This window comes from Oncorhynchus tshawytscha, unplaced genomic scaffold (assembly GCF_018296145.1).
Source record: "Oncorhynchus tshawytscha isolate Ot180627B unplaced genomic scaffold, Otsh_v2.0 Un_contig_7528_pilon_pilon, whole genome shotgun sequence".
In the NCBI taxonomy this organism is placed as follows: Eukaryota; Metazoa; Chordata; class Actinopteri; order Salmoniformes; family Salmonidae; genus Oncorhynchus; species Oncorhynchus tshawytscha.
The window spans coordinates 2609-27707 of NW_024607787.1; the positions used below are offsets into that span (position 1 = coordinate 2609).

A 25099-nucleotide genomic window follows, 5' to 3' on the forward strand; every position below is an offset into this window, starting at 1 on the left:
CAGGCCTAAGTAAGTAAGACTCGACTTCCCAGCACCTGGCATGGACAGGCCTAAGTAAGTAAGACTCGACCTCCCAGCACCTGGCATGGACAGGCCTAAGTAAGTAAGACTCGACTTCCCAGCACCTGGCATGGACAGGCCTAAGTAAGTAAGACTCGACTTCCCTGCACCTGGCATGGACAGGCCTAAGTAAGTAAGACTCGACTTCCCATCACCTGGCATGGACAGGCCTAAGTAAGTAAGACTCGACTTCCCAGCACCTGACATTGACAGGCCTAAGTAAGTAAGACTCGACTTCCCAGCACCTGGCATGGACAGGCCTAAGTAAGTAAGACTCGACTTCGCAGCACCTGGCATGGACAGGCCTAAGTAAGTAAGACTCGACTTCCCAGCACCTGGCATGGACAGGCCTAAGTAAGTAAGACTCGACTTCCCAGCACCTGACATGGACAGGCCTAAGTAAGTAAGACTTGACTTCCCAGCACCTGACATGGACAGGCCTAAGTAAGTAAGACTCGACTTCCCAGTCACCTGGCATGGACAGGCCTAAGTAAGTAAGACTCGAATTCCCAGCACCTGGCATGGACAGGCCTAAGTAAGTAAGACTCGACTTCCCAGTACCTGGCATGGACAGGCCTAAGTAAGTAAGACTTGACTTCCCAGCACCTGGCATGGACAGGCCTAAGTAAGTAAGACTTGACTTCCCAGCACCTGGCATGGACAGGCCTAGGTAAGTAAGACTCGACTTCCCAGCACCTGGCATGGACAGGCCTAAGTAAGTAAGACTCGACTTCCCAGCACCTGGCATGGACAGGCCTAAGTAAGTAAGACTCGACTTCCCAGCACCTGACATGGACAGGCCTAAGTAAGTAAGACTCGACTTCCCAGCACCTGGCATGGACAGGCCTAAGTAAGTAAGACTCGACTTCCCAGCACCTGGCATGGACAGGCCTAAGTAAGTAAGACTCGACTTCCCAGCACCTGGCATGGACAGGCCTAAGTAAGTAAGACTCGACTTCCCAGCACCTGGCAAGGACAGGCCTAAGTAAGTAAGCATGTATTGTAATTATACTAGTCCTCTTCATCTCTCTCCCTGTCTAACTCTTCATCTCTCTCCCTGTCTAACTCTTCATCTCTCTCCCTGTCTAACACGTTCATCTCTCTCCCTGTCTAACTCTTCATCTCTCTCCCTGTCTAACTCTTCATCTCTCTCCCTGTCTAACTCTTCATCTCTCTCCCTGTCTAACTCTTCATCTCTCTCCCTGTCTAACACGTTCATCTCTCTCCCTGTCTAACACGTTCATCTCTCTCCCTGTCTAACTCTTCATCTCTCTCCCTGTCTAACTCTTCATCTCTCTCCCTGTCTAACTCTTCATCTCTCTCCCTGTCTAACTCTTCATCTCTCTCCCTGTCTAACTCTTCATCTCTCTCCCTGTCTAACTCTTCATCTCGCTCCCTGTCTAACTCTTCATCTCTCTCCCTGTCTAACACGTTCATCTCTCTCCCTGTCTAACTCTTCATCTCGCTCCCTGTCTAACTCTTCATCTCGCTCCGTCTAACACGTTCATCTCTCCCTGTCTAACTCTTCATCTCTCTCCCTGTCTAACTCTCCATCTCTCTCCCTGTCTAACACGTTCATCTCTCTCCCTGTCTAACTCTTCATCTCTCTCCCTGTCTAACTCTTCATCTCTCTCCCTGTCTAACTCTTCATCTCTCTCCCTGTCTAACTCTTCATCTCGCTCCCTGTCTAACTCTTCATCTCTCTCCCTGTCTAACTCTCCATCTCTCTCCCTGTCTAACACGTTCATCTCTCTCCCTGTCTAACACGTTCATCTCTCTCCCTGTCTAACTCTTCATCTCTCTCCCTGTCTAACACGTTCATCTCTCTCCCTGTCTAACACGTTCATCTCTCTCCCTGTCTAAGACGTTCATCTCTCTCCCTGTCTAACTCTCCATCTCTCTCCCTGTCTAACTCTTCATCTCGCTCCCTGTCTAACTCTTCATCTCTCTCCCTGTCTAACTCTTCATCTCTCTCCCTGTCTAACTCTTCATCTCTCTCCCTGTCTAACTCTCCATCTCTCTCCCTGTCTAACACGTTCATCTCTCTCCCTGTCTAACACGTTCATCTCTCTCCCTGTCTAACACGTTCATCTCTCTCCCTGTCTAACTCTTCATCTCTCTCCCTGTCTAACTCTCCATCTCTCTCCCTGTCTAACTCCCCCCTCTCTCTCTCCCTCCCTGTCTAACAGGACTGATGTTCATCAATGCCTGCTCTCTGCAGTACTGCAGTAGCATAAGCGCTGAGCCAGCTTCCCCACGCGGCTTTTACATGACCTGACGGTAATACGGAGGCTATTAAGTCCTGATCTGAGCTCAACAAGCTGAAAAGGCCCATGGCAGTATAGGGAAGAGGAGCCCGTCCAGATACACATAGTCTCTCCGACATCTCTCTGACGTCCATCCATCCAGATACACATAGTCTCTCCGACATCTCTCTGACGTCCATCCATCCAGATATACATAGTCTCTCCGACATCTCTCTGACGTCCATCCATCCAGATACACATAGTCTCTCCGACATCTCTCTGACGTCCATCCATCCAGATACACATAGTCTCTCCGACATCTCTCTGGCGTCCATCCATCCAGATATACATAGTCTCTCTGACGTCCATCCATCCGTCCACACGCAGTCTCTCCGACATCTCTCTGACGTCCATCCATCCAGATACACATAGTCGCTCCGACATCGCTCTGACGTCCATCCATCCAGATATACATAGTCTCTCCGACATCTCTCTGACGTCCATCCATCCGTCCACACATAGTCTCTCCGACATCTCTCTGACGTCCATCCATCCGTCCACACGCAGTCTCTCCGACATCTCTCTGACGTCCATCCATCCGTCCACACGTAGTCTCTCTGACGTCCATCCATCCGTCCACACGTAGTCTCTCCGACATCTCTCTGATGTCCATCCATCCGTCCACACGTAGTCTCTCCGACATCGCTCTGACGTCCATCCATCCAGATATACATAGTCTCTCCGACATCTCTCTGACGTCCATCCATCCAGATACACAGTCTCTCCGACATCTCTCTGACGTCCATCCATCCAGATACACATAGTCTCTCCGACATCTCTCTGACGTCCATCCATCCGTCCACACGCAGTCTCTCCGACATCTCTCTGACGTCCATCCATCCAGATACACATAGTCGCTCCGACATCGCTCTGACGTCCATCCATCCGTCCACACATAGTCTCTCTGACGTCCATCCATCCGTCCACACGCAGTCTCTCCGACATCTCTCTGACGTCCATCCATCCGTCCACACATAGTCTCTCTGACGTCCATCCATCCGTCCACACGCAGTCTCTCCGACATCTCTCTGACGTCCATCCATCCGTCCACACATAGTCTCTCCGACATCTCTCTGACGTCCATCCATCCGTCCACACGTAGTCTCTCTGACGTCCATCCATCCGTCCACACGTAGTCTCTCCGACATCTCTCTGACGTCCATCCATCCGTCCACACGTAGTCTCTCCGACATCGCTCTGACGTCCATCCATCCGTCCACACATAGTCTCTCCATCCACACATAGTCTCTCCGACATCTCTCTGACGTCCATCCATCCGTCCACACAGTCTCTCCGACATCTCTCTGACGTCCATCCATCCGTCCACACATAGTCTCTCCATCCACACATAGTCTCTCCGACATCTCTCTGACGTCCATCCATCCGCCCACACCTAGTCTCTCCGGCATCTCTGTTTGAATGATGTCTGTGAGTATAACAGAACTCATATTGGCAGGCAAAATCCTGAGTTGAAATCAAAACAGGAAGTCAGAAATCTGAGCTTGTATGTATTCACCAGAGTCCCCAATGAAATCCCCTTGAGATATGAATGATGTTGCATTTTGTGATCCCACTTTTTCCTCATGGTAGTCACTTGCGTTCCACGGCTCACGAAGACTAGAAGGAATACTCCGGTTGGAACTTTAAAGAAGCTATATGTTAAAAACATCCTAATGATTGATTCTGTACTTAGTTTAAAATGTTTCTTCGACCGCTAATATCACTTTTTTGAAGTTTTTGTCCGATATAACGCCGACCAGAATTAGCATTTGGATATGTATACCAAACGCGCTAACAAAAGAAGGTATTTGGACATAAATAACGGACATTTTCGAACAAGACAAACATTTATTGTTGACCTGGGATTCCTGGGAGTGCTTTCTGATGTAGATCATCAAAGGTAAGGGAATATTTATAATGTAATTTGCATACCAGTTGGCTTGAACAGTAAAGCAACTTCTGACAAATTGAATTGAGAGCGATTCAGCAAATGTCTCCAAAATCCACCGGCATCACCTTTAGGTAAAGTGTGAGTAGAATCCAGTCAAACCAGAGAGGAGGAAACGATAGCACCTAGACACCACGATGACATCATAAGGCCCATTCTCAGCTCGGTAATGAAGACTTGAACATTCCTTCAAAACCATTACTTACACTGACGGGAGGAAGAGACACATTCATTACTGGGCTCTTCAGCACCTAAAAATAAAATCACATGTTTTGGCCCATGTGTTACATTTTGAGTTCACATGTTAAAACACCACCTTCTCACATGTGAGGAGGAGGAGAATAACATAATTTTCAAATCACATCTGAAATTTGCCGTTTCACATGATGATAAAAAAAAAAACACGTGAAAATCTTTACTTTCACACGTGGAATTGGAATTTCACATATGTAAATCAATTACATTTGTAAATCAATCACATGTGTAAATCAATCACATGTGAGAACCAAATTTGTAGGTTTGCATGTTAGAAAACTTCACATGTGAAAAACCTAACTTTTACATGTGGAATAACCTTTACATGTGGAATAACCTTTTACGCGTGGAATAACCGTTACATGTGGAATAACCTTTTACATGTGGAATAACTTTTACATGTGGAATAACCTTTACATGTGGAATAACATTTTACATGTGGAATAACCTTTACATGCAGAATAACCTTTTACATGTGAAATAACCTTTACATGTGGAATAACCTTTTACACGTGGAATAACTGTTACATGTGGAATAACTGTTACATGTGGAATAACCTTTACATGCGGAATAACCTTTTACATGTGGAATAACCTTTTACACGTGGAATAACTGTTACATGTGGAATAATCTTTACATGTGGAATAACCTTTTACACGTGGAATAACCTTTACATGTGGAATAACCTTTTACACATGGAATAACCATTACATGTGGAATAACCTTTTACATGTGGAATAACCTTTACATGTGGAATAACTTTTACACGTGGAATAACTTTTTACATGTGGAATTGCAGACATGTGGGGTTGAAATAATGTTTATTCTCCTCATGTGAAAAAGATGGGGTTAACATTTGGCAGTAGCAGTGTTTCCACTGATGGAATAAAGAGGTCCACATCTAAAAGTCCCAAATGCTGGACAAGGGAATGATCTTGCGTGACATTTCCGAAACAATGAATCAAATCAAATCAAATGTATTTATATAGCCCTTCGTACATCAGCTGATATCTCAAAATGCTGTACAGAAACCCAGCCTAAAACCCCCAAACAGCAAGCAAATGCAGGTGTAGAAGCACAATGGCCAGAATAATTTTATGGGGGGGTCATGTTATTGGATCACGGTCAAATGAAGACATCCCACGGGCCCAGATGTCAATTCAACATCTATTCCACGTTGGTCCAATGTTCATTTTATTGAAATGACCGTCAGAAACAACGTTGATTCAACCAGTGTGCCCAGTGGGATAGATCTGCTTGTTTAAACCCTATCAGTCCCAGGAACCCAGCAAAAAAATCCTCTTTTCGTTGATCTGACTTTCATTTATCTGCATGTTCAGCCCTTTATATTTAGTGTTTTATAAAACACTACGAAGAGTTTTTACAATTTTCTGGTCAGGACAACCAAAACAATTTGACATAAACAGTAAATAGGTGACTTCAGGAATTATGAGGTTTGTAAAAGCAAGAATCTGATCCAAAATGGGTGTCTATGAATACTGTACGTACAGAAGTAGTTGGGAATTGAATATCCAGCTAGTTAGTGACGGCTAGCTAGTTATGTGAGCTCATTACAGTATCACAGACACTATGTCCTGGGATTTCCTATTACCTTCTATGTCAGTGTTCACCAACCGGTCGATGGCGAAGGCATTTCTAGGCGATCGCCAAATATTTCTGTACAAAACCCAATGATAAAGGTGAAGTTTTCCCATTTTGAACCATTTCATGTGTCTGCAGGTTCAAACTCTTCCTTCCCGGTGGACCCAGAGAGGAAATCAAGTGTACTATAGGCCTACCGCTGGCCAATCAGATGGCTCAGATTACCGTGTCTGCAGTAACGTAGCAACATAAAGGAAAGATACAACAAAGAGATGCTGTGAGATGTTAAACGTTTTAAACCCACGACTAGAGAGAGACTGTCAACCAATACAACAAAGAGATGCTGTGAGATGTTAAACCCACGACTAGAGAGAGACTGTCAACCAATACAACAAAGAGATGCTGTGAGATGTTAAACCCACGACTAGAGAGAGACTGTCAACCAATACAACAAAGAGATGCTGTGAGATGTTAAACCCACGACTAGAGAGAGACTGTCAACCAATACCACAAAGAGATGCTGTGAGATGTTAAACCCCACGACTAGAGAGAGACTGTCAACCAATACAACAAAGAGATGCTGTGAGATGTTAAACCCACGACTAGAGAGAGACTGTCAACCAATACCACAAAGAGATGCTGTGAGATGTTAAACCCACGACTAGAGAGAGACTGTCAACCGATACAACAAAGAGATGCTGTGAGATGTTAAACCCACGACTAGAGAGAGACTGTCAACCAATACAACAAAGAGATGCTGTGAGATGTTAAACCCCACGACTAGAGAGAGACTGTCAACCAATACAACAAAGAGATGCTGTGAGATGTTAAACCCACGACTAGAGAGAGACTGTCAACCAATACAACAAAGAGATGCTGTGAAATTTCATTTTCTCTGTTCATAGGAGTAACAACATGAATTTGTGCATGAGGCGGAAATAATGCAGTGCGACTCGAGTTTCACCATCAGCTGGAAGACGGTGTCCTTTTTGGTCAGAGTCAGTGGACGAAAGGGAGAGGAGGGATGTTGAGAGACGGACCCTCAGTCTGCTGCTCTCTCCCTCTGCTGAGACTGACCCTCAGTCTGCTGCTCTCTCCCTCTGCTGAGATGAACCCTCAGTCTCCTGCTCTCTCCCTCTGCTGAGACTGACCCTCAGTCTGCTGCTCTCTCCCTCTGCTGAGATGAACCCTCAGTCTGCTGCTCTCTCCCTCTGCTGAGACTGACCCTCAGTCTGCTGCTCTCTCCCTCTGCTGAGACTGACCCTCAGTCTGCTGCTCTCTCCCTCCTCTGAGACTGACCATCAGATGCAGGTACCAATTGTCCAGGAATACAGAAGAAACCTGTCCGAAAACCACTTTTTTTTGTCTAACTTTTTCATGTGTTTTTTTTTTGTTGTTGGTAAGGGAGTCCACAGATTACACTCTTTGTCATGACTCCTACCGAAGGTGGCTCCCCTCCCTGTTCGGGTGGCGCTCGGCGGTCGTCGTCACCGGCCTACTAGCTGCCACTGATCCTTTCTCCCCTTTCTGTTTATTGGTTTCACCTGTTTTGTGTTTTAGGCTGATTAGTCGGGCTATGTTAGCCAGCCTGCTCGTTGTGCGGGATTGTTTGTAAAACTAGTGTGCACATTTGAGGTTAACGTGTTTCCCATTTCGTGGGGTTTTGCTGGACGGTTTTAAGTCCCCGTGTTTGGGGCATTTGTTTTGTTGTGCGCCCTGTGTTTCGTGGGGTTGGCTTATGTTCATCGTTTGTGCATTAAATAGCACTACCCTGAACTCTCTGCTTCCTGTGTCTGACTTCGCACCCAACTACACCTAGATCATTACACTCTTCTGTGATATATACATCGATCTAGTGTTTAAACTCCACCAACGAAACTAGATCATCAAATTTAAGCTGAGTAACTTAAACTATTTCTACCATGACCTGTTCTAATTTTTGGTTCTGTTCGAAGCAAATGAGAATGGGACCGTAATTGATATTTATTTACCGAACCTGACTACAAAAGAACAGAGAGAAAATGGCATTTTACCCCAAATGGCCTTATAAATCAGTGTATACCAGTGTTTAAGCCTACGCAAGGTCATCGAAGACCAGCCAAAAGCACTGTAAGACGTTTGATTTGTAATGTACCTGAGGGCTGCATGGTACACTGAATCAAGTGGTCTCAGGGTCGTGGTTGAGGCCTGCATATATATAACATCACTACAATCTAAAGCCGCCAGTAATGTACATCGTACCAGCTCCTTCCTGGCCTCCAGAGAAAAACAAGCCTGATGCCAGTAATGTACATCATACCAGCTCCTTCCTGGCCTCCAGAGAACAACAAGCCTGATGCCAGTAATGTACATCATACCAGCTCCTTCCTGGCCTCCAGAGAACAACAAGCCTGATGCCAGTAATGTACATCGTACCAGCTCCTTCCTGGCCTCCAGAGAACAACAAGCCTGATGCCAGTAATGTACATCGTACCAGCTCCTTCCTGGCCTCCAGAGAACAACAAGCCTGATGCCAGTAATGTACATCATACCAGCTCCTTCCTGGCCTCCAGAGAACAACAAGCCTTATGCTGATAATAAAAACCTATTCTCAACTTGAGCTTCCTTATCAAGTTCTCTACATGAACAGTGAAGCTCAGCTTATCATCAACCCACACACCCAAATATTTGTAGACTTTAACTTGCTCTATAGTATGTCCAGCCAATGTAGCAATGACATGATTAGTAACATGCCTGGCATTTGAAAATACCATGCATTTTGTTTTACCTGAATTTAGAACCAGCTTTAAATCATACAAGTTGTATGATGTTAAATGCTCTTTGGGCATTTTCAAAAGCTAAAGATCAACTACTACCACTTGAATACAGAACAGTATCATCTGCATAAAAATGAACATCCGTTGTTTCAATAAGATCCCCAATGTTGTTGATATACAAAATGAACAACAGTGGGCCCAAAATAGAACATTCCGGGAACACCTGAGCACACTTCTATGGACTATTCTATTACAACCATCCGCCATCACACATGGTGTACCTTCGTGATGTAATTTGTTTATAAATCTAGAGCATGACCAGTAATTCCACAACATTTTAACCTTTGCACTAACAAAGCACGGTCCACGGTGGCAAATGCCTTCGACAAATCAATAAAGACACACAATGTAACTTCTTGTCAAGAGCACAGTGGATGTCATTTAAAACCTTCAGTGCTGCTGAAACAGTGCTGTGGCCAGACCTAAAACCTGATTGCATTCCATTTATGGGTTAACGGAACACTCCAACATTAATGGAAGGTCCCAGTGTAAAATGGATTAATGGAATGTCCCAGTGTTAATGGATTAATGGAATGTCCCAGTGTTAATGGATTAATGGAAGGTCCCAGTGTATAATGGATTAATGGAATGTCCCAGTGTTAATGGATTAATGGAAGGTCCCAGAGTAAAATGGATTAATGGAAGGTCCCGGTGTTAATGGATTAATGGAAGGTCCCAGTGTTAATGGATTAATGGAAGGTCCCAGTGTTAATGGATTAATGGAAGGTCCCAGTGTTAATGGATTAATGGAAGGTCCCAGTGTAAAATGGATTAATGGAAGGTCCCAGTGTTAATGGATTAATGGAAGGTCCCAGTGTTAATGGATTAATGGAAGGTCCCAGTGTAAAATGGATTAATGGAAGGTCCCAGTGTTAATGGATTAATGGAAGGTCCCAGTGTAAAATGGTGCAGGAGAAGAAGGCAGATGTTTTATGTGCCCCCAAACGATTGTGTTTTTTTGTTTGTTTATTTATTTGCGTTGACTTCTTTTTTGAAACTTATTTTGTACATAATGTTGCCTCTACCGTCTCTTATGACCGAATATAACTTCTGGACATCAGGACTGCGATTACTCTTCACGGGCTGGCAGAATCCTTTTTTTTCCTTTAACGAGTCTGACGAGCCCAACGCGATATACTGCTTTTTCGGGAATAGGCCCAGATCCCTGGGATTTGCATGAAGAGTTTTGCCTTCTGAGAATCCGTAGGCGACCGAATAAACCCCCACTTCCTTCCATTCTTCTAGCAAACGTGCAATCTTTGGAGAACAAAATCGATGAGCTACGCAGAAGATCAAACTACCAACGGGACATTAAAAACTGTAACATCTTGTGCTTCACGGAGACGTGGCTGAACAACGACAGTATCAACATACAGCTGGCTGGTTATACGCAGTGGCAGGATAGAACAGCAGCGTCTAATAAGACCAGAGGTGGCGGACTATGTATTTTTGTAAATAACAGCTGGTGCCGATATCTAAGGAAGTCTTGCGCTATTGCTTGCCTGAGGTAGAGTATCTCATGATAAGCTGTAGACAACTCTCTAGGTAGATAGTGTGTTCATTTGTATTTTTTGTAGCTGTTTTACATACCACCGCAGTCAGCAGCTGGCACTAAGACAGCAATGAATGAGCTGTATTCCGCCATAAGCAAACAAAAAAACACTCACCCAGAGGCGGCGCTCCTAGTAGCTGGAGACTTTAATGCAGGAAAACTTAAATCTGTTCTACCAAATTTCTATCAGCATGTTAAATGTGCAACCAGAAAAAACTCTGGACCACCTTTACTCCACACACAGAGACGTGTACAAAGCTCTCCCTCGCCCTCCATTTGGAAAATAATTATATCCTCCTGATTCCTGCTTACAAACAAAAATTAAAGCAGGAAGTACCAGTGACTAGATCAATAAAAACGTGGTCAGATGAAGCAGATGCTAAACTACAGGACTGCTTTGCTATCACAGACTGGAATATGTTCCGGGATTCCTCCGATGGCATTGAGGAGTACACCACATCAGTCAATGGCTTCATCAATAAGTGCATCGATGACTTCGTCCCCACAGTGACTGTACATACCCCAACCAGAAGCCAAGGATTACAGGCAAAATCCGCACTGAGCTAAAGGCTAGAGCTGACACTTTCAAGGAGAGGGACTCTAAAACAAAATCTCATAAGAAATCCTGCTATGCCCTATGACGAATCATCAAACAGGCAAAGCGTCAATACAGGTGTCACGCCCTGACCTTAGAAATCATTATTCTCTATGTTTGGTTAGGTCAGGGTGCGACTAGGGTGGGACATTCTATGTCTTCTGTTTCTTTGTTTTTGACCGAGTGTGGTTCTCAATCAGAGGCAGCTGTCTATCGTTGTCTCTGATTGGGGATCATACTTAGGCAGCCCTTTTCCCACCATTCGGTTGTGGGATCTTGTTTTCTGTTTAGTGTCTTAGCCTGACAGAACTGTGCGCTTTCGTTTTCGCTATTTTAAAAAAAAAGTGTTTTTGAATAAAAGAATCATGAACACTTTCCACGCTGCACTTTGGTCCACTCTTCCTACCACCAGCGAGAGCCGTAACAGAAGATCCCACCAAAAACGGACCAAGCAGCGTGGCCAGGAGGAGTGGACATGGGAAGACATCCTGAATGGAGAAGGACCCTGGACGTATCGGAGAGTATCGCCGTCCAAGGGAGCAGATGGAGGCAGCGAGAGAGGAACGGCGACGATACGAAGAGTTAAGTCAACAACGGAAGCCCGAGACGATACAAGGAGTTAGGACAACAACAGAAGCCAGAGACGATACGACGAGTTAGGACAACAACATCTTGGCCATGTTCTGTTATAATCTCCACCCGGCACAGCCAGAGGAGGACTGGCCACCCCACATATGCTCTCTCTAATTCTCTCTTTCTTTCTCTCTCTCGGAGGACCTGAGCCCTAGGACCATGCCCCAGGACTACCTGACATGATGACTCCTTGCTGTCCCCTGTCCATCTGACCGTGCTGCTGCTCCAGTTTCAACTGTTCTGCCTTATTATTATACGACCATGCTGGTCATTTATGAACATTTGAACATCTTGGCCATGTTCTGTTATAATCTCCACCCGGCACAGCCAGAAGAGGACTGGCCACCCCACATAGCCTGGTTCCTCTCTAGGTTTCTTCCTAGGTTTTGGCCTTTCTAGGGAGTTTTTCCTTGCCACCGTGCTTCTACACCTGCATTGTTTGCTGTTTGGGGTTTTAGGCTGGGGGTTTCTGTACAGCACTTTGAGATATCAGCTGATGTACGAAGGGCTATATAAATAAATTTGATTTGATTTGAACAGAAGCCAGAGACGATACGAGGAGTTAGATCAACAACAGAAGCCAATGCGACAGCTCCAAAAAAATGTGGGGGGGGGCACATGGGGAGATTGGCGGAGTCAGGGTTCAGACCTGAGCCAACTCCCAGTGCTTACCGTGGGGAGCGTGTGACCGGTCAGGCACCATGTTATGCGGTGATGTGCACTGTGTCTCCAGTGCGCATTCACAGACCGGTGCGCTCTGTGCCAGCTCCTCGCATTTGCCATGCTAGAGTGGGCATCCAGCCAGAATATAGATATGTTGCTGTCTCTACTATATCTAAAAACCAACTAAAATGTCTGTTGCTGCCTACTATATCTTTACTAATACCAATTTAACTTCCCTGCTATTTTACAATAAGTATGAACCACAGCTCAAAGTGTCACCTCTGGACTCCCTCTTTGAACTGGTACGTGAATTGGAAGAACAGACAAATTCCAGGAAGAAACATTTACAGTAACTGTGTCCTACACACCAGATTATCTCCTGTTCAATTCATTACCTTTTTCATCTGTTTTTTATAGACCTGCAGCTTTGTACATTTACCTACAATTATTTAATGGCATTTCAATTATTACTATTGTTAAAGGGAAAGAAAAACATGGGAGGCGACACAAATCCCCAGAGGATTCTGGATTAGAGCTTCAAGCAAAAAAAACAGTGCATAGGCTTCTGGGTGTTAAGGTAAATTGCCATGTGTAATCCCTTTAGTTCCAAAGGAGTATTAGCAGAAAATCCACAATACTTAACATGATTTCATAGTAACGGTGTGCTACGAAGGACACATATAATTGCGGGGTCAAATCTGCTCTGACGGAGACCCAGGATGGAACAATTGTAGTTTTGAGCAAAATGCAGACGAAAACCATTAAGGTTACATTTTTTTGTCTTAATAACGGAAGACACAGTGAATAGAAACATATTTGTTCAGCTGCCTCTGTCTTACCACACCTACACAGCAAATTCTCTGGTGTTAAATAAACACTGAGAGTGTTAAATTTAATTTCATTCGGCCTAATACAGTGGCCTGACACTCATGGTTTTACAGGCCTCATCAGGCCTGCAGGTTCCATTATGTTCACTTACAAAGCACTGTGTATTTCCTATTGGAATCCAGCCAGAGTGGGGATATCTAGCGTTTGCCATTTTTATTCACCCGCAATCTTGCATTCAGATGGAGTGCCGGGTTGGGAAGACCTAAGGTATAAGACTACCTAAAACATCTAAACTGGAACAACCATTTCAGTAATGGGTGCAATAAATCCAAGTAACAGATTGGATTCGTTTAGAGAAATGTTATTTATATTTGAGCAGCATAAGATTAATTAATCGATCAATGTACATGAGAAAAAAAACATAGATATTGAAACAAACTATTCTAAAAATATAACCTGCAATAGAGCATGCTGGGAAATATGATAATGATGGGTGTGGTTTTGGTTTAACACTGGTTATTAAAACCAACACCAGGGTTATTTTATAGCAACAAGTGTAAAATTAACACTAGGTAATTTGCTGTGTACCTTCGTCAGTAGAGCAATAACCATAGAGTTGTATAAGGGCCAACAAGAAAACACACCTACTCGTGACCGGTGATTTTATTGCAGGGAAAATGAAATCCGTTTTACCTCATTTTTACCAGTATGCCATCTGTGCAACTACAGGTGACAAAACTCTTGATCACCTTTAATCCACACACAGAAAAGCTGACAAGGCCCTCCCTCGTCCTCCCTTTGGCAAATCAGTCCATAACTCTATCTTCCTGCTTACAAGCAAAACCTCAAACAGGAAGTACCAGTGATGCGCTCAATACAGAAGTGGTTCGATGACTCTAAGCTACAGGAATGTTTCGCAAGCACAGACTGGAATATGTTCCTTGTTTCGTCCGATAACACTGAGGAGTTGACCACATCAGTCACCAGCTTCATTAATTGATGTCATTCCCACAGTGATCGTACGTACATACCCAACCAGAAGCCATGGATTATAGGCAACATCCGCATTGAGCTAAAGGCTAGAGCTGCCCCTTTCAAGAAGCAGGACACTAATCCATATGCTTATAAGAAATCCTGTTACGGCCTCCAGCAAGCCATCACTCAGGCAAAGTGTAAAAACAGGACTAAGATTGAATCCTACTAAACCGGCTCTGGTGCTCGACGGATGTGGCAGGGCCTGCAAACTATTACAGATTACAAAGGAAAACCCAGCCGAGAGCTGCCTAGCGACGTGAGCCTATCAGACAAGCAAAATGCCTTCTATGCTATTCTATGCTTCGAGTCAAGCAACACTTTTGGATGACTGTGTGATCTCGCTCTCTGTAGCTGAGGTGAGTAAGACCTTTAAACAGGTTAACATTCACAAGGCCGCTGGGCCAGACAGATTACCAGGATGCATACTCAGACCATGTGCTGACCAACTGGCTAATGTCTTCACTGACATTTTCAACCTATCCCTGACCTGGTCTGTAATACTAACTTATTTTCAAGCAGACTACCATAGTCCCCTTGCCCAAGGACGCCAAGGTAACCTGCCTAAATAAATATCGCCACGTAGCACTCACATCTATAGCTATGAAATGCTATGCTATGAAAAGGCTGGTCATGGCTCACATCAACACCATCATCCTGGATCCAATCCACTTATCATACCGTCCCAACAGATCCACAGATGACATGATCTCTATTGCACTCCACACTGGCCTTCTCCCACCTGGACAAAATTAATACCTATGTGATAATGCTGTTCATTGACTACAGCTCAGCATTCAACACCATGGTCCCTGACTCATTACCAAACTCAGGACCCTGAGACTCCCTTTGCAACTGGATTCTGGACTTCTTGACGGGTCACCCCCAGGCGGTGAGGGTAGGGAACAACAAATTAATACCCAAGAAGACTCGAGGCTGTAATCGCTGCTAAAGGTGCTTCAACAAAGTACTGAGTAAAGGGTCTGAATACTTATGGAAATGTCATATTTAAGTTTTTGCTTTGACATTATGGGGTATTGTGATGTCATTATGGGGTATTGTGATGTCATTATTGGGGGTATTGTGTGTACATTGATGAGGGGGGAAAAACAACGTAATACATTTTAGAATATTAATATATTTTAGAATAAGGCTGTAATGTAACAAAATGTGGAAAAGGTCAAGGGGTCTGAATACTTTCCAAATGCACTCTATGGGGATACAACCATCCCAGCTCTGTAGAATTTTCTGCAAAGAGACAGAATCATTAGATCACTTGTTTTGGTACTGTCCATATGTAGCTTGTTTTTGGTCGCAGGTTCAGGAATGGCTAAAGAATATAAACATTTACCTTGAGCTAACTCTGCAGATAGCACTGCTGGGTAATCTGAAAAGTCAATCGATCAATAATATAATAATGTATATCTTGAATTAACAATCTGTAGAAACTATGAGAATAGAACGTTTTATAACTTTTGTGAATCGTCACATCACATTTGAAAAATATATGGCAAATAGAAATCAAAACTGGATGGTGTTCAGAGATAGATGGGAGGGGTTGAGGAGAGCTGAAGGATGGGACTGGATGGTGTTCAGAGATAGATGGGAGGGGTTGAGGAGAGCTGAAGGATGGGACTGGATGGTGTTCAGAGATAGATGGGAGGGGTTGAAGGGAGCTGAAGGCTGGGACTGGATGGTGTTCAGAGATAGATGGGAGGGGTTGAGGGGAGCTGAAGGATGGGACTGGATGGTGTTCAGAGATAGATGGGAGGGGTTGAGGGGAGCTGAAGGCTGGGACTGGATGGTGTTCAGAGATAGATGGGAGGGGTTGAGGAGAGCTGAAGGATGGGACTGGATGGTGTTCAGAGATAGATGGGAGGGGTTGAGGGGAGCTAAAGGATGGGACTGGATGGTGTTCAGAGATAGATGGGAGGGGTTGAGGAGAGCTGAAGGATGGGACTGGATGGTGTTCAGAGATAGATGGGAGGGGTTGAGGAGAGCTGAAGGATGGGACTGGATGGTGTTCAGAGATAGATGGGAGGGGTTGAGGGGAGCTGAAGGACTGTATGGTGTTCAGAGATAGATGGGAGGGGTTGAGGGGAGCTAAAGGATGGGACTGGATGGTGTTCAGAGATAGATGGGAGAGGTTGAGGGGAGCTAAAGGATGGGACTGGATGGTGTTCAGAGATAGATGGGAGGGGTTGAGGAGAGCTGAAGGATGGGACTGGATGGTGTTCAGAGATAGATGGGAGGGGTTGAGGAGAGCTGAAGGATGGGACTGGATGGTGTTCAGAGATAGATGGGAGGGGTTGAGGAGAGCTGAAGGATGGGACTGGATGGTGTTCAGAGATAGATGGGAGAGGTTGAGGGGAGCTAAAGGATGGGACTGGATGGTGTTCAGAGATAGATGGGAGGGGTTGAGGAGAGCTGAAGGATGGGACTGGATGGTGTTCAGAGATAGATGGGAGGGGTTGAGGAGAGCTGAAGGATGGGACTGGATGGTGTTCAGAGATAGATGGGAGGGGTTGAGGGGAGCTGAAGGACTGGATGGTGTTCAGAGATAGATGGGAGGGGTTGAGGGAGCTAAAGGATGGGACTGGATGGTGTTCAGAGATAGATGGGAGAGGTTGAGGGGAGCTAAAGGATGGGACTGGATGGTGTTCAGAGATAGATGGGAGGGGTTGAGGAGAGCTGAAGGATGGGACTGGATGGTGTTCAGAGATAGATGGGAGGGGTTGAGGAGAGCTGAAGGATGGGACTGGATGGTGTTCAGAGATAGATGGGAGGGGTTGAGGAGAGCTGAAGGATGGGACTGGATGGTGTTCAGAGATAGATGGGAGAGGTTGAGGGGAGCTAAAGGATGGGACTGGATGGTATTCAGAGATAGATGGGAGGGGTTGAGGAGAGCTGAAGGATGGGACTGGATGGTGTTCAGAGATAGATGGGAGGGGTTGAGGAGAGCTGAAGGATGGGACTGGATGGTGTTCAGAGATAGATGGGAGGGGTTGAGGGAGCTGAAGGACTGGATGGTGTTCAGAGATAGATGGGAGGGGTTGAGGGGAGCTAAAGGATGGGACTGGATGGTGTTCAGAGATAGATGGGAGGGGTTGAGGAGAGCTGAAGGCTGGGACTGGATGGTGTTCAGAGATAGATGGGAGGGGTTGAGGGGAGCTGAAGGATGGGACTGGATGGTGTTCAGAGATAGATGGGAGGGGTTGAGGGGAGCTGAAGGATGGGACTGGATGGTGTTCAGAGATAGATGGGAGGGGTTGAGGGGAGCTGAAGGACTGGATGGTGTTCAGAGATAGATGGGAGGGGTTGAGGGGAGCTGAAGGCTGGGACTGGATGGTGTTCAGAGATAGATGGGAGAGGTTGAGGGTAGCTGAAGGCTGGGACTGGATGGTGTTCAGAGATAGATGGGAGGGGTTGAGGGGAGCTGAAGGATGGGACTGGATGGTGTTCAGAGATAGATGGGAAGGGTTGAGGAGAGCTGAAGGATGGGACTGGATGGTGTTCAGAGATAGATGGGAGGGGTTCACATACTTCACATACTTAGTTCAGCAATATTCTTGGGATAACTGGTGTGAACCGCTCTCTTGGGGTCATGCCACGGCATCTCAATCGGGTTAAGTTCAGGACTCTGACTGGGCCACTCCAGAAGAAGTATTTTCTTCTGTTGAAGACATTATTTTCTTAATTTACTTCTGTGTAAACCCTGATCCTCCCTCCACCAGACTTTACAGTTGGGATGAGGTTTTGATGTTGGTGTGCTGTGCCTTTTTCTCCACATAGTGTTGTAAGATCCTTCCAAACAACTCAACTGTAGTTTCATCTGTCCACAGAACATTTTGCCAGTAGAGCTGTGGAACATCCAGGGGCACTTTTGCAAACTTCAGACGTGCAGCAATGTTTTTTTTTTTTGGACAGCAGTCGCTTCTTCCGTGGTGTCCTCCCATGAACACCATTCTTGTTTAGTGTTTTATGTATTGTAGACTCGTCAACAGAGATGCTAGCGTGTTTAGTGTTTCACGTATCGTAGACTCGTCAACAGAGATGCTAGCATGTTTAGTGTTTTACGTATCGTATACTCGTCAACAGAGATGCTAGTGTGTTTAGTGTTTCACGTATCGTAGACTCGTCAACAGAGATGCTAGCATGTTTAGTGTTTTACGTATCGTATACTCGTCAACAGAGATGCTAGCATGTTTAGTGTTTCACGTATCGTAGACTCGTCAACAGAGATGCTAGCATGTTTAGTGTTTTACGTATTGTATACTTGTCAACAGAGATGCTAGCATGTTTAGTGTTTCACGTATCGTAGACTCGTCAACAGAGATGCTAGAATGTTTAGTGTTTTACGTATCGTAGACTCGTCAACAGAGATGCTAGCATGTTTAGTGTTTCACGTATCGTAGACTCATCAACAGAGAAGCATGTTCCAGAGATTTCTGTACGTCTTTAGCTGACACTCTATTGTATTCAATGTAGACAAGAAAAATACAATACTTTGTGTGTTATTAGTTAAAGCACTGTGTTTGTCTGTTGTGACTTAGATGAAGATCAGATCCAATCTGATGACAAATTTGTCATTGTCGTTATTCTCTGTGCATTTATTCCATGTGTCAAGTTTAACATTTAAACTTGAACTCTTTAAGACTCGGTACTGGTAGTCCCTGTATATAACCACATTATTACCTGGTACTCCCTGTATATAACCATGTTATTACCTGGTACTCCCTGTATATAACCACATTATTACCTGGTACTCCCTGTATATAACCACATTATTACCTCGTACTCCCTGTATATAACCACATTATTACCTGGTACTCCCTGTATATAACCATGTTATTACCTGGTACTCCCTGTATATAACCACATTATTACCTGGTACTCCCTGTATATAACCATGTTATTACCTGGTACTCCCTGTATATAACCACATTATTACCTGGTACTCCCTGTATATAACCACATTATTACCTGGTACTCCCTGTATATAACCACATTATTACCTGGTACTCCCTGTATATAACCATGTTATTACCTGGTACTCCCTGTATATAACCATGTTATTACCTGGTACTCCTGTATATAGCCATGGTATTACCTGGTACTCCCTGTATATAACCTCATTATAACCTGGTACTCCCTGTATATAACCATGTTATTACCTGGTACTCCTGTATATAACCACATTATTACCTGGTACTCCTGTATATAACCATGTTATTACCTGGTACTCCCTGTATATAGCCATGTTATTACCTGGTACTCCCTGTATATAACCATGTTATTACCTGGTACTCCCTGTATATAACCACATTATTACCTGGTACTCCCTGTATATAGTCATGTTATTACCTGGTACTCCCTGTATATAACCACATTATTACCTGGTACTCCTGTATATAGCCATGTTATTACCTGGTACTCCCTGTATATAACCACATTATCACCTGGTACTCCCTGTATATAACCATGTTATTACCTGGTACTCCCTGTATATAACCACATTATTACCTGGTACTCCCTGTATATAACCATGTTATTACCTGGTACTCCCTGTATATAACCATGTTATTACCTGGTACTCCCTGTATATAGCCATGTTATTATCTGGTACTGCCTGTATATAGCCATGTTATTACCTGGTACTCCCTGTATATAACCATGTTATTACCTGGTACTCCCTGTATATAACCATGTTATTACCTGGTACTCCCTGTATATAGCCATGTTATTACCTGGTACTTCCTGTATATAACCATGTTATTACCTGGTACTCCCTGTATATAGCCATGTTATTACCTTGTACTTCCTGTATATAGCCATGTTATTGTTATTCGTTATTCTCTGTGCATTTATTCCATGTGTCACATTTAACATTTAAACTTTAACTCTACATTGTTGAAAAAGGACCTGTCAGTCAGCATTTCCCTGTTCGTCTACACCTGTTGTTTAGGAAACATGTGACGAATAAAATGTCATTTGATTTTAGGTCTTTCTTGAAATCCAAACATTGTTCTTGATTTATGTGAAATTGGGAAGGTTTAAAATCATATCTAATAGATTAGGATGGTCTCTGGTCTAAAGTAGTGCACTATATAGGGAATAGGGTTCCATAGGGCTCTGGTCTAAAGTAGTGCACTATATAGGGAATAGGGTTCCATAGGGCTCTGGTCTAAAGTAGTGTACTATATAGGGAATAGGGTTCCATAGAGCTCTGGTCTAAAGTAGTGCACTATATAGGGAATAGGGTTCCATAGAGCTCTGGTCTAAAGTAGTGCACTATATAGGGAACAGGGTTCCATAGGGCTCTGGTCTAAAGTAGTGCACTATGTAGGGAATAGGGTTCCATAGGGCTCTGGTCTAAAGTAGTGCACTATATAGGCAATAGGGTTCCATAGAGCTGTGGTCTAAAGTAGTGTACTATATAGGGAATAGGGTTCCATAGAGCTCTGGTCTAAAGTAGTGCACTATATAGGGAACAGGTTTCCATAGGGCTCTGGTCTAAAGTAGTGCACTATATAGGGAATAGGGTTCCATAGGGCTCTGGTCTAAAGTAGTGCACTATGTAGAAAATAGGCCGGGTGCCATTTGTGATGGACTCACCTGAGAGAAGTTGAGTCCGTTGAGTGGGTGACACTGCTCCTCCACCTTCTCCACAGCTCCTGTTCTCTTCCTCATCCTCTCTGCCTCCTGGGCCAGGTACAGATCCAACACCGGGACCCCCCTCGTCTTAATGTCCGCCTCCGTCAACGAGTTCACCATCAACATCACCCACACAGGCCTCTTCCTCTCCCAGTTCCCCGCTATCGCATTAAACAGGTAGTCAGCGTAGAGGCCTTTACCCCTCTGGTCAGGAGTCATCCAGAATGGCATCATGAGCTTGACGTACTCCAAGTGCCTCTTGAGGCGTCTGTAGATGTCTCTGGGTAGAACGTCCTGTAGGGTTCCCCCCTGGGGGAGGAGCTGGCAGCTGGTCAGGGCTGAGATGGTGTAGGGGTCCGTCAGGTCCAGCTCCAAGTAAACCATGTTACTCTCCTGGAAAGCCTTCTTGGAGTTCTCTGGGATAAAGTCCCAGACGCGCGTGTAAGGGACGTGGATCGTGCCGTAGAAGTAGGACGGAGGGTTACGTTTGATGGTCCACAGGAAAGAGTTCAGATCACTTTGCTACCGATGCGGAAAAGAGGAAAGAAGACATGAGTGAATTTGTAGTATTATTAACAGGCTATAAAACCTCATTCATGATTTTTGGTCAACCCAAAACCTTATGTCCTTAATATGTGTGTGTGTGTGTCTGTCTGTCTGTCTGTCTGTCTGTCTGTCTGTCTGTCTGTCTGTCTGTCTGTCTGTCTGTCTGTCTGTCTGTCTGTCTGTCTGTCTGTCTGTCTGTGTGTGATGTCATTTACAAAATATGTCACTAAAGTTAAACAAAGACATGGACAAACAAACCATTTTAATAGCTGGCTGGTCTAAAAACAGACTTGCAATAAACAAAAATGACTACTAGTTTTCATCCACTGCAAATAGACAGTGTGAACATGTAGCTATTTAAATTGACCGAGACTTTTGATTCTACGTGCGATAGGCCATTTGATGCTCGGTAATGGACTGATAACGTCTTATCAGCAGAACACTTGACAGCGCTCTAGACTCACACAATAAACATCCGAAATTATCTGCGCTCTTAGAGGATGGAGAAACTTTACAGGAAAACACCTAGACCTACTTTTTGAGGTTCACACTTATTTGTGGATTAGACTACACTCGCGGATGAATGAAGTAGCCTAGAACAACACATTTTGGAAATGAAAAGTGAAGAAATAATCATTTAGGCTAACATATGTATAGGCTAAAACTAAACAGTGGACATTCAGATACTCAAATCCCAGTGCCACTGGAGATTTTAAAAATGATGAAAAAAGCCTCATTTACTTAGATGTTGGCTAAGACATGAATTATATTCAATTGGACGTGATATTAGCGGACTTACTTTCCTTTTTAGCTCGCAGTTAGAGGACTCCCGGAGGCTCCATTGGTCGGCTCCTTTCACCATCAGTATTAGGAACGCTTGAATAAATGTGACCCAAGAGACCAGCATCGTAACTCCCAACGTGCACGCTATTTTTACAACGTGTCGCAAGATGAAGCAAGATGAACAATTCGTTCCTGGGGAAAATTACTTAAAATTATTTTCCGAATTTCAGTTCCATTGAAATAAGTCAAACACGCCGACATATAGCCTATCTACCTTTCTGCCGCCGGAAGAACTCATGTTTGAGCGAAATTGCATTCAATACTTTGAGTGATGTTTTTTCCCCACTTGTGTGAAAGCATTGACGTTATTTTGTGTCTATGTCTTCATGCTGTTGTCTTGAATCTGACACTTTCCCGATCCCTCATATTTGATAATAAAGTGCTATGCATGGCACTTGATGGAAGCTTACAACTTGCTCCGCGATAGTAGGCTAGGCTACAATCCTCAATGAGATTAAAGCAAATCTAACTTTCCAGTCTTTGATAGGCCACACTTAGAACCGAGCAGATTGTGCACAGTCAGTAAATTAGTATCCAAAGTGCACGCAAGCAACAGGTTCTAAACTAAACTTCGTGCGTCCTCAGGTTCCCGGAATGAGCGGTGGAATTCCTCGCCACAATGTTGTTACTACTCCGCTGTTATCTACTTCCAAACACAGGCCCGCAGAAATAAATGATTTCACCGGTGCTGTTCGGAATTCGAACGTAGCAACACTTTCTCCTGAATTGGTTGTCCAATTCCAAGCGCCATCAACAGTTCCCAAATCCTCGAAGAAACTTTCTCTATCGAGTCCTCCTTGTTTCCATAACTCCAGACTCCCCTCATTTCTCTCACAGTGTTGCTGGAGTGTGTAAGCATCTCTATGTTAGGCTCATGCATGGGGCACTACCTACCCCCCTGCCCCCACCCTCTCGCTCCACTCCTCCACCCCTCCCCACTGTGCAATAATCTGATTTAACATCTAACCCCCCTTCGCGGTTCGTGGCGAGAGTAGTACATTCATTCACTTCAAAAGTAGAATCCGAATATGGTCTGATCTGCTCCTCAGGACTTTATCAGGGGTCGACAAGATTCGGCTTTTCCAGAGCCCTCACAGCGGCAGGAGTGAGAGTGGTTGAGCCCTCACAGCGGCAGGAGTGAGAGTGGTTGTGCCCTCACAGCGGCAGGAGTGAGAGTGGTTGAGCCCTCACAGCGGCAGGAGTGAGAGTGGTTGAGCCCTCACAGCGGCAGGAGTGAGAGTGGTTGAGCCCTCACAGCGGCAGGAGTGAGAGCGGTAGACTACCAATTAATGAACACTAAGAATAGGGCAACCAAACAAAACAAACTTTATTAAGTCAAAATGTTTAAGTATGAACCAATAAGAAAAATACCACAACTTTTATAATAGCAAATTATATTACTAGTAGATTACTATTTAAGGTAGACAGATAACCTGTTGTGAAAACATTTTGAAATATCACACGCTTTTTCATTCTAATGGTAAGTCACTGATTGTCCTTTATTGAGTGGGCATGTAAGGATAATGGGCTGTGTTGACTATTAGTGGAGGAGCCATTGAGGAGGGCAGATGGGTGTTGGATTTCCTGTAGTTCCATAATGTCCTACAAACCAACAGCTATTACCATTAGAATACACCCGCCAAGGGCACCGTTGGGCTCTCATTCATTCTTCCTGCCCTTAAAAGCAACGCTCAGTTAATAGCCTACATGTTGATATGGACTAAAGTAAAGAGACATCCGTCTGTTAAAATGTCAATGAAAATATTGAGTAAAGACGAAGACAGTTGGTTTGTTGGCAAATAAATCTGACACAACACACAATGGAATCGATAGTTCTATAGATTGTTGTGTTATCTGTCTGGCAATACTAGGCAACAGCCAGGACAATGGGCTTAGTGTGTCGGCCAACTCAATGATAATGTATTTGGACATTTTTCATTGATTTAAACAAGCTTATTTGAATGTGTATAAAACTATAGAAAATATACGTTATTTTAGTGATGAAAAAAAAAGATGTACTATTTTTTTTTTAAATGCTATTTCTCATCCACTCAACTACTAAAGGGTGGCTTGGGGTGAATCCCATTTAAATTCCAATCTATTCAGGAAGTGCACTGAAATTCCAATTACCTTCAACATTTTTCAATTAGGAATTAGGTTTACTTCATGAATTGACTGGAATTTAAATGGAATTGATCCCAACCCTGCCTGAAGGTCCAAATTAGTGATTATAATAGCTACTTCTCCCTGACCATTACCCATAGAACCTGTAGGAGCACCCTCTAGTGGCTGAAAACAGTCTCTGAAAGAGATTCCTTTTCTTCCCAAATGATTCTTACACCTGGAAATATGTCCTGAAGTTAACCTTGTTTTGTGATAAAGTAGAGACAGTTTTGCCTAGTTATGTCATATGTCAACAAAGCCTTGATATCTGTCATTGATTGGCTTCTTAACAGCTTCCAACCCCAAGCCCTAAGGCTCCTGAACAGCTAATCAAATGGCTACCCAGACCCATCTTTTACACTGATGCTACTCTCTGTTTATAATCTATGCATAGTCACTTTAACTCTACCTACATGTACATATTACCTCAACTACCTCGACTAACCGGTGTCCCCGCACATTGACTCTGTACCGGTGCCCCTGTATATAGCATCCACATTGACTCTGTACCGGTACACCCTGTATATAGCCTCCACATTGACTCTGTACCGGTACACCCTGTATATAGCCTCCACATTGACTCTGTACCGGTACACCCTTCA

At 44.2% G+C, this 25099-nt stretch overlaps 1 protein-coding gene across 1 annotated transcript; it reads right to left on the bottom strand.

Moving 5' to 3' along the window:
- Positions 1-20881: 20881 nt before the first annotated feature.
- LOC112259291 (TraB domain containing 2A) lies at positions 20882-23180 on the bottom strand (the record flags this gene model as incomplete). Its single annotated transcript, XM_024434015.2, has 2 exons — positions 22291-23180; positions 20882-21467 (listed from the first exon to the last, which is right to left on the bottom strand). Coding segments are annotated over exons 1-2 (694 nt in total), but the record flags the coding sequence as incomplete, so codon positions are not given.
- Between the last annotated feature and the right edge of the window lie 1919 nt (positions 23181-25099).